The sequence below is a fragment of the Hyperoodon ampullatus genome, assembly GCF_949752795.1.
Source record: "Hyperoodon ampullatus genome assembly, chromosome: 2".
Taxonomy (NCBI): Eukaryota; Metazoa; Chordata; class Mammalia; order Artiodactyla; family Ziphiidae; genus Hyperoodon; species Hyperoodon ampullatus.
The window spans coordinates 37103733-37116183 of NC_136915.1; the positions used below are offsets into that span (position 1 = coordinate 37103733).

At 56.7% G+C, this 12451-nt stretch overlaps 2 protein-coding genes across 5 annotated transcripts; both read left to right on the forward strand.

The window, feature by feature from the left end:
• Positions 1–2155: 2155 nt before the first annotated feature.
• On the forward strand, positions 2156–5227 carry DPH2 (diphthamide biosynthesis 2; the record flags this gene model as incomplete). Of its 4 annotated transcripts, none has more annotated exons than XM_079727713.1 (6): positions 2156–2302; positions 2477–2589; positions 2851–3074; positions 3273–3956; positions 4047–4223; positions 4305–5227. In XM_079727713.1, 6 exons carry the CDS (start codon positions 2156–2158, stop codon positions 4427–4429), a joined length of 1470 nt encoding a protein of 489 aa, XP_079583839.1. In that variant the 3' UTR covers positions 4430–5227. The 4 variants fall into 4 exon arrangements, with proteins under 4 accessions (XP_079583839.1, XP_079583840.1, XP_079583842.1 ...); XM_079727714.1 differs by having other exon boundaries at positions 3546–3956; XM_079727716.1 differs by lacking the exon at positions 3273–3956.
• A 1650-nt stretch (positions 5228–6877) lies between these two features.
• ATP6V0B (ATPase H+ transporting V0 subunit b) lies at positions 6878–10164 on the forward strand. Its single transcript, XM_079698641.1, has 8 exons — positions 6878–7013; positions 7766–7814; positions 8035–8118; positions 8246–8323; positions 8537–8606; positions 8726–8777; positions 8996–9186; positions 9859–10164. The coding sequence occupies exons 1-8, from the start codon at positions 6947–6949 to the stop codon at positions 9883–9885; spliced, it is 618 nt and encodes a 205-aa protein (XP_079554767.1). The 5' UTR covers positions 6878–6946; the 3' UTR covers positions 9886–10164.
• Positions 10165–12451: the final 2287 nt, after the last annotated feature.

Below are 12451 nucleotides of genomic sequence, written 5' to 3' on the forward strand. Positions count from 1 at the left end.
TGGTGGGGCCAACCTTTCGCTCCTGGGGTGGAAGGGGCACTGGTATAGCCAAGCCGCCTAGGCTGGAGCCATTCCAGATACTGCCGATGCCCTTGGGGTAGGTGGGGACTGCAGTAGTGTCAGCAAACCCCCCCCCCCCATTAAATTAGTCTCAACGTTTATGCATGCATACATTTATTTAATCAACAATGCTGAGTACTAGGCCCCTAATTCTGCCACGCCTTGTTCTGTCTGAACAAAAGCTGATCTAGTCCGTAGCTACCATGCTAACTAAGCTGGGAGAATGGGACCAGTGAGGAAGGCTGCATGAAGGAAGTTTCATTTCTGAAGGAATGGGAGGTTTCCTAGGTAGAGGACTTGGGGCCTTGGGCTGGCAGTGAGGTGAGGCTGGGCTCAGCTGGGAGGGAAGAAATGGAGAGTGGCTTTGAATTCCAGGGTGTGTTTCTTGTGTGGGGCTATTGAGGCACCCAGACTTGCACTTGGTTGAGGAGAGGTATAGAAAGCTGAGCATGTGGGGGAGGAGATATGGTAGACCCCAGAGGAAGAGGAAGGCAGGCCCTAGTGTTGTCTGCAAACCCATAGTTCCCCAACTCTATGGTACCTGACCAGCACGTGATGGTCAGGGTTTGGTCAGGACCAAGGACAGCTCCCGGCCTGCTGTTGCTCTCCTCCCTTAGCTGGGTTCCCTCCCTTTCTGTCTCAGCCATAGTTCCACCCTGGCTGCCTCTCAGGCACCCCAGCCGCCATCTCAGTAAGATCACAAGAGCAGGACTGGGTTCTCCTGACTCCCAGCCATGAGTCTCCTTGGAAGTGTTAGAAGAACTGGTTACTCCCACGATTGTCTCACTTTTTCTCCTGTTCTTTTCCCAACCTCCGTGCAGATTCTGTGTCCTCCATTCTTCATCCTCATTCAACCTCTTCCCACACCAGCCAGCATCAGCCCCCATTTCATGTCATCCCCTGAGGTCACTCTGTCCCCTTTCCCTTACCCCTCCTCCATCCCATTCTCACCTACTCTTGATTTTTCACTTCTGGAGCATGTGGAGATGTTTCACATACTTTCCTTTTCTCCTACGACATAGCACCCAGGTGTCTTCCTCCCTGCTGCCATGATCAAATGTAGCATATATAACCTGGGAGAATGAGGGGTCTAAAGAACAGCTTCTGAAATCAGACCTGGGTACTGCTGGTGCCACTGATTTGCTGTATCTTATTAGGCAGTTAGCCTCGAGCCTCCGTTTCCTCATCTGCAAAATGCGACAGCTCTTACTCCAAAGAGTGAACTCTGTAGTACCTGGTGAACAGTAAGTGCTCAGTGTTTGCTTTTTTGAGACTGCTGTGAGGATAGTAGTGGATTCCTCCAGTACATGTGCTATGCAAAGGACTACTTTATGAAGTTTTATATCTAAATTAATTTGCCCCAGCAATCCTATTAGAAGTACTATTGTTACAAGCCCCATTCTGCAGATGAGGAAACAGCCATAAAGACGTTGAGTAACTAAGAGCCTCAGTAATTAGTAAGGGGCAGAGCGCAATATTGAAACCCAGGCAGTTTGGTACCTAATTTAAAAATTATGCAATGCCTAATTCTCTATCACCTCCCAGCTGACAGAGTGCAGGGGAAGTGCTTAACAGTGTAGGCAGATAGGAACTGCTCAAACTGGAGTAGTTATTTTCAGGGAGTCGGTGTCTCTGAGGGCGCTTGGCGGCTGAACCGGAAGACCAGCGCCCGGAGAGGCGGGCCAGGAGAACTACAACACCCACAAGGCTCCGCGCCTTCCTCTGAGGCACTTCCGATTGGCTTCGGGCTAGGAGGCCGACTATTGGTTCTCTGTGGGCGACTTGGCGAGGACTGGAGGGCGGGAGCCGTGCTGATTTTTAGATGGGTAAAGTTGCCATCAGCCCCGCCTCAAACACCCGGAAGTAATCTCCCTGGGAGGCCCACGTGTAGCGGAGAAACGGGAGTTTGGATGGGTTGGGGCCTGGCCCAACGGCTGCGGGCTGACTGACTCCCCACCACCACCACTCCCTCCCCCCCCACTCCCTCCCCACCCCCGCCCCCGCCCCCCGACCAAGCGACTCCGACACTTTGAGGGCCGTTTTTGAGAAGGCGGGGCCTGAAGCTGATTGAGGGAGGTCCCCGCTGCCTCCCGCTATGGAGTCTACATTCAGCAGCCCCGCGGAGGCGGCGCTGCAGCGAGAGGCGTGCGCTGAGGGGCTGCGCACTCCTCTTGGGGACCTGGACCGAGTGTATGAGCTGGAGCGAGTCGTTGGATTTGTCCGCGACCTGGGGTGTCAACGGGTGAGGAGCGGATGGGTCGCCCAGAGGATCGGGATCTTGGGTGATTTTGTGAGGATGGGAATGAGAGGAGATGCTTCTCTGGGAGGAGGGGCTTTGAAGGTTAGGTAGGGACTCCCGGGAAGGTTTCCCTTGAAGAGGAGAGGCTGTTCCTGACTCCATGGTTTATGCTTACAGGTGGCCTTGCAGTTCCCTGATCAGCTATTGGGAGATGCTGGGGCCGTGGCTGCACGACTGGAGGAGGCCACAGGATCGAAGATGTTCATTCTGGGAGACACAGCCTATGGCAGGTGTGAACTTGGAGCTTGACGATAGAGGGTGGGGTAGGTCTAGGGATCCAGGGCTCATGGCATTTCTCCTCTATGACAGTGTCTGACCCCGATGGTTGTGTTTCTCCCTGATAGTGACGTTTCCTCTCCTGATACTAGCTCTTCTCAGTGACGGTGCCTTCTTTTCATAACGTCGTATTCTTCATTGACCACATTTTCCATTGATGACGGCAACGCTTTTCTCGATGAGAACCCCTCTCACTAATGGTATCTCCTCTGCAGCTGCTGTGTGGATGTATTGGGTGCTGAGCAAGCTGGAGCTCAGGCCCTTGTACATTTTGGCCCTGCCTGCTTAAGCCCTCCTGCCCGCCCACTGCCCACTGCCTTCGTCCTTGGTCAGCGATCTGTGGCCTTGGAGCTCTGCGCTAAGGCCTTCGAGGCCCAGAACCCAGACCCCACAGCGCCTGTGGTGCTGCTGAGTGAGCCGGCCTGTGCCCACGCCCTGGGTGAGGGTTTTGCCTTTGCATGCAGGAAGGGTGGGCTGACCAGTTTGTGCCTTAATTTCCCCATGTCAGTACACTCCCATGGAGTTCTCAATATGGGTTTGACCCCAGCCTCTGCTTTTGGTTCCCATTCAGTCTCCTGGGGATGAGGGGGATCCTGCTTTACCAGACCCCAACCCTGACACCACCTCCTTCTTCCAGAGGCCTTGGCCACCCTTCTGCGCCCACGGTACCTGGACCTGCTTGTCTCCAGCCCAGCTCTTCCCCTGCCAGTGGGCTCCCTCAATCCAGATCCTGAGCCCCTGGAGCGTTTTGGGCGCCACTTCCCCCTGGCTCCAGGGAGGTGTTTGGAAGAGTATGGTGCCTTCTATGTGGGGGGCTCTGAGGCCATCTCTGACCCTGACCTTGACCCAGACCTGAGCCGGCTGCTCTTGGGCTGGGCACCAGGGCGGCCCTTCTCCTCCTGCTGCCCAGACACAGGGCGGACTCAGGATGAAGGTGCCCGGGCTCTGCGGCTAAGAGCACGTAGACGCTATCTGGTAGAGAGGGCCAGAGATGCCCATGTGGTGGGGCTGCTGGTGGGCACGTTGGGTGTGGCCCGACACCGTGAGGCACTGGCACATTTGCGGAACCTGACACAGGCTGCTGGCAAGCGTAGCTATGTGTTGGCCCTGGGGCGACCCACGCCTGCCAAGCTTGCCAACTTCCCTGAGGTGGATGTCTTTGTGCTGTTGGCCTGTCCTCTGGGTGCCCTAGCCACCCAGCCTTCTGGCAGCTTCTTCCGGCCTGTATTGGCACCGTGTGAGCTGGAGGCTGCTTGCAACCCTGCATGGCCACCTCCAGGCCTGGCTCCCCACCTCACACATTACGCGGACTTATTGCCTGGTGAGTGGTGGGGGCAATGCCTATGCTAAAAATGCCTGGGGCATGGAGTTGGGCCAGTATGGATCCGCTTTCTCCCTCCCTTCCTTCCAGGCTCTCCCTTCCACGTGCCCCTCCCTCCACCTGACTCGGAGCTGTGGGACACCCCAGATGTGTCACTCATTACTGGGGACCTCCGACCCCCACCTGCCTGGAAGCCATCAACTGACCCTGGATGCTCAGCCCTAACCCCGAGGCCCCAGCTGGAGCTGGCTGAGAGCAGCCCTGCAGGTGAGTGTGGCAAATCTCCACTCCCATCTGAATTCTTCCCCTATGTTCAGGCCACTCACCCTCAAGCCTCTCCCTCTGCAGCCTCATTCCTTAGTTCCCGGAGCTGGCAGGGACTGCAACCCTGTCTGGGTCAGACGCCGGTGACGGCAGCTGTGAGCGGAAGGCGAGGGATTGCCATCGCCTACGAGGATGAGGGAAGCAGCTGATACCATGTGGGGCCAGAGCCACAGGTGGACTTAAGACCTTTAGTGCTCCCTGCACCAACCCCACTCTTCTGCCAGGATCCTTGAAGGAGCCTCTCACTGAGGCAGCCCCTCACTGGGGATAGGATTCAGCTCTTCCTGTCCTGTCCTGGCGCTGGCACAAGGCTTAGCACATATTGGCTTAGTAAATATCTGTTGTTTGACTGATGGGGAAACAGCTTTGGGTCTTCCCTGAAGACTTCTGGGCCATCTGTTCTCCTGGGAACAACAGCACAAGACAGTTGAGGGTCTGCCTTTGTTAAAGGCAGGTGCTAAATGGTTTAGACCATGGTTTCTCAATCTTGGCACTATTGACACTTTGGGCCAGATAATTATTTGTTGTGAGGGGCTGTCCTGGGCATTGTAGGATGTTTAGCATCATCTCTGGTTTCTGCCCAGTAGGTTCCGGTAGCATGCCCCTCCCCAGTTGTGATGACCAGAAATGTCTCCAGATGTTGGCAAATGTCCCTTATGGGGGCAAAAGCATCCCCAGTTGAGAACCACTGGTCTGCACCTATGCTGTCCAATACAGTAGCCACATGTGGCTGTTCAAACATAAATTTGAATTAAGTAAGATTAAAAACTCAGTTTCTCAATCACACTAATCACATTTCAGTGCTCAGATAGCCACATGAGAGGACAGTGTAGCTATAAGACATTTCCATCATTGCATAAAGTTCTGTCGGGCAGTGCTGGTCTACACTGACTCGAATTTGTTTCTCAGGGAGATCACAGAAATTTGAATAAACCAGATAATTTTTCTCCTTGTCTCTTTATTCATCAAATACCGCAGGTCCTGTACAGGTCCTGTGGGTTGAGATCTGAATTGTATTTGACTGGATTCCTGTCCTCACAGTGTGGCTGGGAAGAGAGGCAGTTAAACAGGCAATTGCCACATGGTGAAGCAATATTCTTTATGAGTAGGGAAGCCCCCAGGGGCAGCTGGAGCCCAGAAGAGGCTTCTCAGAGGGGGTGTTACCTAAGCCAGATCGCTTGGAGGGGAAAAAAAAATAATTAGAAGTGAGGTGAAAAAGACATTTGGGCAAAGGGTACACCATGCTAAAACAGGCATAAACCAGCATTGTGGGTGCTTCAAGCAAAGTGGAGTTGCTGGACCCTAAAGGTTCAGAGGGGTGAAATGAAATGACTCACCTCTTAATTCCCCACATTTGCCGAGAATCTCGGCATATTGGCGTTGTCCAGTGTGTTGAAGAAACAGGTGAACAGGGAGATGTGATTTCTGCCCTCAGGGATTGCCCAGTCTGCTAGTAGAGGCAGTTCTGTAAACCGACCGTGGTAACTGGGACAAGGTGGGCACCAATCATGTATTCTACAGATATGAATTGAGCACCCACTGTGTGCCAGGCACAGGAAATCCAGCAGTGAGCTCAGGAATCCTTTCATGGTGCTTACATTCTCGTGGTGGGGGAGATAGACACAGAACACTTAGTATGCAGAATGGTGATAAGGGCTATGGTAAAGCTGGGAAGGAGTGCAAGAGAAGGGGCTGCAATATTAAACAGGATGGTCAGAGAAGGCCTTTTGAAGGTGAGCGAAGACTGAAGTTGGGAATGAACCACGTGTATAATTTGGAGAAGCAGAGGGAACAAGTGCAAGTGCAGCGCGTTGAGGGTGTGACTGGTGTGTTCAAGGAATAGCCGGGAGGCCAGTGCAGTCAGAGGAGGGAGTTAGTGGGGAAGTATTAGGAGATGAAGTAGGGTAAGAGGCATGGGGAGCCGCAACAGTAGAGGCCTAGTAGGCCATTTTAAGGACTATGGCTTTTATTCCGAGCGAAATGGGGGCCTCCGAGGTATTTCAAAGAGAGTGACATGATCTTGCTTAAGTTTCATAAGGATCGCCAGGGGGGCGGGGGAGCCCAGAGCGGGCGCACTCCCCTGCCTCTGGTTAGGGAACCCTTCCTGGGGGAATGGTATCCCAAGACCAGTAGGTGTTGGCTGGGCCAGGGGGTGAGCACGAAGAAGCGTGCTTCAGGCAGAGGAAACAGCATGAGCTCAGTGAGGGACGGAGCGGATACCCTCGCGGAACTGGGTGGGACGGTCGTGGGGAGTCCTGCGAGATCAGCACTGGCTTGGAGACTAAGCTAGGGCGGCGGCGAGCAGGAAAGCAGGGCTGGTGGGCCGGAGCAGGGCGGAGTGTCGGGGCGCAGAAGGAGCGAGCTTGGTCGGACGCGAGACTGACCGGCCAGGCAAGGGGTCGACGTACTCAGTAAGAAGTTCATGCGAGGCCCTTAGGGGTGCGAGACTACAACCACCACAATCCTCTGCGTCCGCACTTCCGGCATCACCAAGTTCTAGACCTGCGGCGCCGGGGCGCCAGGCCCGGCGTGTGGTCACGTGGCGCTGGCGCGTCACGTGGGTGGGTCAGGTGACACTGCGGGGCGGACGGCGGACGCCGGGACGAGGTTTGAGCTCCGGCCCCCCCCACCCCGCCCCCGACCCGAGACCCGCCGTCGTTGCCGCCATGACTGGGCTAGTGCTGCTCTATTCCGGGGTCTTCGTGGCCTTCTGGGCCTGCCTGCTCGTCGTGGGTGAGGACGGGCCCTGGCGGGCGGGGCCGGCATCGGGCCGAGCTAGCCCGGCTGGAGCCCAGCGGGGAAGCGGAGGCTTGGGAATACTGGGCCCCGGCGCGGGCTTTGCACCCCGGGCTCCTGGACTTGCCTCGCGTCTGTCCGGGCCTCTGACCCCAACAGAGGAGACCCGTATCTCCAGCTGCTTGGGGAGGGGCGCGGGCAGGGCTCGGTGGGAACCGCGAGCGCAGCCCGTGTCCGTTTCTGTCACTGCCGCCCCTCTCCCTCGCTCCCTGCTGTCGTCCCTCTCTTGCTCTTGACCGGCCTGCTTGGGTCACGAGCCGGCTGCTCCAGTTCCTCTTTTCCCGGTAGTCTTCCTCTCCCCCGACACCCACAGCGTGTTGGGTAAACAGCGGCTCGGACTGGGCTGGCTGCATCTGGTGGGGCCTGGCCAGAGCTCTTGCTCCCTCCCCTCCTCCAGGGTATTCAGGCCTGCCGGTGGCTCCCCTTGACGGGTCTGGGTCTGGGAGGTGGTGTCACAGAGGGGATATGTTCCTGAAGGAGTGGCAGAAAATGGAGGTCTGAGTAGAGGAATTTGTATAGGCAGCTGTGCTTTTACGTGGGGCCAGCCAGAGGACTCTCCCTCCCTTGACTTAGGTGTAGGCAGACCTTTTGGGAAGGTGGCCCATCAGCTGGGCAGTAACTTCTTGCCTAAGTTGTGGCGCTTCTCTCTAGAGAGCAGTCCCTAACCCCCGTTTTTCTCACTGCTGCAGGAATCTGCTACACCATTTTTGACTTGGGCTTCCGCTTTGATGTGGCATGGTAAGGGAGAGGTTTCCCCTGGGAGCTTCTTTGCAGCCTGCCCTCTCTGATCTTATCCCTACCCCACCCCACCCCCTGGCTGTCTGGGATGGGGACCTTTGGGAAACATGAAGTGTTTTGTCTCAGCATCGAGGACTGGGGGTGTTGGAGGGGGGGTGGGGTGGATTTTGTGCCCACTTCTCCACCAGGGCTGAATTGTCTTCCCCCGTCTGCACACCAGGTTCCTGACGGAGACTTCCCCCTTCATGTGGTCAAACCTGGGCATTGGCCTAGCTATCTCTCTGTCTGTGGTTGGGGCAGCATGGTAAGTGTTGGGGTCATGGGTCAGGGGAGGGGCTGAATCATAGCAAGTGGTGTCACTGGGTTCTTAGTCATCTTGGGGGCAATGACAGGATTGGGCTCTGCTCATTGGTTTCTTATCCGTCCACCAGGGGCATCTATATCACTGGCTCTTCCATCATTGGGGGAGGGGTGAAGGCCCCCAGGATTAAGACCAAGAACCTGGTCAGGTAAGTGTAGGACCCTTGTAAGGTTGTCAGAACCAACTGCATTGGTAGCTGCCTGTGCATTTGACCTGCCTGATGTGCTGCTCCTGACCAGCCTCCTGTTGGGGTCGGATGTCAGTAGGGGAGAGGTGGCTGGAGACTCTTCAGGGAGGAAGGTTGGCTTCTTTCTCAACTCTTTCTCCTCTCCACCCCCTAATCCCCCGCTACCACTACCAGCATTATCTTCTGTGAGGCTGTGGCCATCTATGGCATCATCATGGCGATTGTCATTAGCAACATGGCTGAGGTATGGAGGCCTAGGTGGGGTGGGCATCTATTCCAGGGTGTTTATATATTACTTAGTGATGGTGGAGGAGGGGGAGTGGAGTAGGGGGCGATTTCTGATTATTTCTCTGCTTCCCTCAGCCTTTCAGTGCTACTGACCCCAAGGCCATTGGCCATCGAAACTACCATGCAGGTAGGTGGGTGTGTGAAGGCAAAAAGTTGGGGCTTCACAGCTGCTTCCCCCTCCAGTGTGCCCCAGCTTAGATTCTTCATTTTGATATTCTCTCACCTACTTTGGCCTGCTTTGTAGAGTTGGGGTGGTGGCTGGCCCCATTAGTCCGTGTTGAATCCCTTGCCCTCATCTCTCCTCATGTCTGGCTTGGCCTCAGTGCTCCCCTTCCATCCCTCCAGGTTACTCCATGTTTGGGGCTGGCCTCACAGTGGGCCTGTCTAACCTCTTCTGTGGAGTGTGCGTGGGCATCGTGGGCAGTGGCGCCGCCTTGGCTGATGCACAGAACCCCAGCCTCTTTGTAAAGATTCTCATCGTGGAGATCTTTGGCAGTGCCATCGGCCTCTTTGGGGTCATCGTTGCGATCCTTCAGGTGCTGAATCCCCCTGGGAAGCTCCTCTGTCCTTGTCCCCAACCCAGCCTCACCCTTCTTCTGGAGGAGCCACAGTGCTCCCGTCTACACCTGTAACCATAAGAACCTCTTAAACAGTTTCCACCACCTAGTTCCCATCTTTTGGTTTTCCCCTTTTGAAGTTTTCCATTTACTTCTGTCTTCAATGTAGTATCACTGACAACTGTCTTTTTTTGTCTGTTGTGTCTATATACAAAAGATTTAGCTTCTCTTTCCTGTTCTGTTATTTTGTCTGTTCCTCGCTGTCTTTGTAGTCTAGACCAGGTTGGGATGCGTCTGTCTCAGTCCGTCTTGGTGTGTTTGACTGTGATGTCAGTAGGACAGCACACCTGAGGTGTGTGTGATTAAGGATCAGCCTGAGTGTCTGAGTGACTGTGGGCGCCTGACTGGGTTGACACTTGGTGACTGGCACTGTCCATATGCCACTTCTCTCTATCTTGTCTGTCCCACAGTTGAACTCTGTAGTTGTCTCTGTGTCCCTGTTCACTGTGTTTGTCACAGCATGTCCATCCTGGTCCAGTCATCCATCTGTTGTGGTCTGTCCATCCTGCCACGGGTCTGATCATCTGTCATTTGTCATTGTCTAATCTATTTCTCTGTCCCTGACTGATTTCTCCTGTTCTTCTTTTGCAGACCTCCAGAGTGAAGATGGGTGATTAGACGATTTGTGTGGGTGGGGCCGTGCCCCACTCTTATTTATTTGTGGTTTTCCCGGGACAGCTGGAGCTGTGCCCCTTAGGCTTTCAGGGGGCTTGGTGTTCAGGGCCCTCCCTGCACTCACTTCTGCTGCCTGTCCACTTGGAGGCACTGCCTGGCTGGATCTGCAGTGTGGGGAGTGGGCTGCTGTTGACTGTGTACAACCTGGCACCCGTGTCCCACCTCCACCTCCAACCCATCTTCCCAGTGTTTGTGAAATAAACATGGTATTTGTCTGGGTCAGTGCTGCTTCTCTTGCCTTTCTTCGCCACCTCCTTTCACAGAGGAAGGGTAAACAGGCCTGTAGTTCTCAACTTCATGCCAGCTTCTTGCCAACTTTCCGACTCATACACACTGTCTCTGCTGTGGACAACGATGGCTCCTGGGTTGGAAGCAAAGTGTGCTGGGCTGAGGACTCTGTAACTCTGAACATCTTTATTGAAGGGAAGGGGGGAGTCTAGGTATATGGGCCCATGTGTTTGTGTGGGGAAAGGAGGTGTCCTAGTCCCATGCCCTCAGGGCTCTGGTCAGCCCAGCCCCAGTTAGCCACATCTGCTTACCTGGCTCTACCCTCAGGCATCCATCATTTCTACCCCTGGGGCATTGGAACCCATTCATTTGCCTCTGCCCGTCCCAGCATCATACCCTGCCAGTAACTAGTTTGATCCCTTGGGGCCATGTCCAGCTCCTCCCACTCCTGTCCAACCTCCTGTTCCCTAGAGGCCCCTGCCACACACTTCTGTCTACGCCTTTCAGTGTCCTGCCCAGTTTTAACTAGCAGCCCCCTCCTCTGGCGGACCCTTAGTCATGCTCCCATCGATGAGCTGACAAATCCCTGACCTCCCTGCACGAGTTGACCTAACTTCCAGGTGCCCTTCTTTGGCTGGGTGTGCGCTCCAACCCAGACCAGACCCCATTCCTCCGTAATGGGTTTTACCCATCCACACCCTCTCCGGTTCGGACCTCGAATCCAACCCGTTGGATGAGTCTGATTAATTTCTCCCGCCCCTCCCTGGTCCTCCGTCCCCTCGCTCCGTCGCGCTTAGCCGCCGGCAGGGGCGGGCGTCGGAGGCGCGCGGCGGGTACGGGCGCGCTGGAGGCAGGGGGCTGCGGGGGCGCGCGCGCGGGCGCGCGGGCCAGGCCTGCCCCTCCGAGGCGCCGTAGCGCGGGAGGGAGGTGGCGGCGCTGTGGTCTCTCGGTCGGCGGGTCCGTGGGTCTGCCCGGCCGCCCGGCCCCGCCCTGCCCCCCGGGGCGGCTCGGCTCCATGGCCCGCGGCGGCGGCGGGAGGCGGCCCGGGGGCCGCGGGGGCCGCTGACCGGGGAGGCGGAAGGCGGCGGGGCCGGGCCATGGGGGACGGAGCCGTTCGCAGCCGCCGGAGCCCGGAATCCAGCCGGAGCCGTAGCGGCGCCCCCTGCTGAGCCCCGAGAGCCGGGTGAGAGGGGGGCGCGCGCGGCCCCCAGTTCGGGACCCCGAGATTCTAGACCCGGCCCCGCGAGGGGTGCCCCGAGCGCGGCCCCGAGATCCCCGCCCAGGACCCGGTGAGAGTCGCTAGCGGCCGGACCCTGGCCTGGCGTCACCCCACCCTACCCCCATCCCTCGAGTCTCCTCGCCCCCCTCGGGCTCCTCTGCCCGCTCCCAGCCAGCCGCCCTTATTGTCCTCGCTCACCCTGGCCTCGTGGCGTGGGGAGGCGCTCCTCGCTCCCCTTTCCTCGGCCCCTACCCCACATCCTCTCCTCCAAGCCCCCTCCCCGCCAGGCTCCACACCCACCCTGTCTTCGCTGCCTCCGGGTCTCGGGGTGCCACGTGTTCAGGCCACTCAGCCTTACAGCCCCGCCCAAACGCACCTCGCAGCCTGGCAGCCTGACCCAGAACCCCTGCCCCAGAGGGAGGGGTGGGAGTATTTGCACGTGGGTCTGGGTGTTGTGAGCTGCCCGGGAGCCCGTCTGTGTGACTCTGTAAGTCCAGGAGCGGCGGCTTTGTTTGTGAGTGCGTGACTCGTTGTGTTGCTGTTACTGTCACCCAGGCATGTCTGTGACTCTATATGTAGTTCTGTGTGTATCTGAGTGCAGGTGGCTGTAGCTGGGACTGCGGGTTTCTGTGTGGTTGTGTGATGCTATGTATCTGAGTGAGACTCACCCTGCTCTCTGAAGCACTGCCAGAAGTGCCCCACAGAAGTGTTGCTGCTGTGTCGGACCCACAGTTAAGAGCCATGGCCCAGGCAAGACCCTTTCCTAACATGCTGTCTCCAGGGCCCAAGCGTTCCCCTTTCTGGGAATCAGAACCAGCAGTGCTGGGCAGGCCCCAGAGAGTTCATCCCAATCCTTGAGGTCTTATGGGAGGTGTGTCTGATGCCCCACCCTGTATTTTGACCTCTTGCTCCAGAGGAAAGGGATACCATAAACGTCTTGTTCAAACTTGGGCCACCTGGATGCTGAGGGCCACTTCCCAGCCTAGTCCCAGATGGCCTGGCTTGCTTGCCACTGGAACCTGTCCAACCAAACCACTGTCCCCCATGTTCCCCAGAGGACTA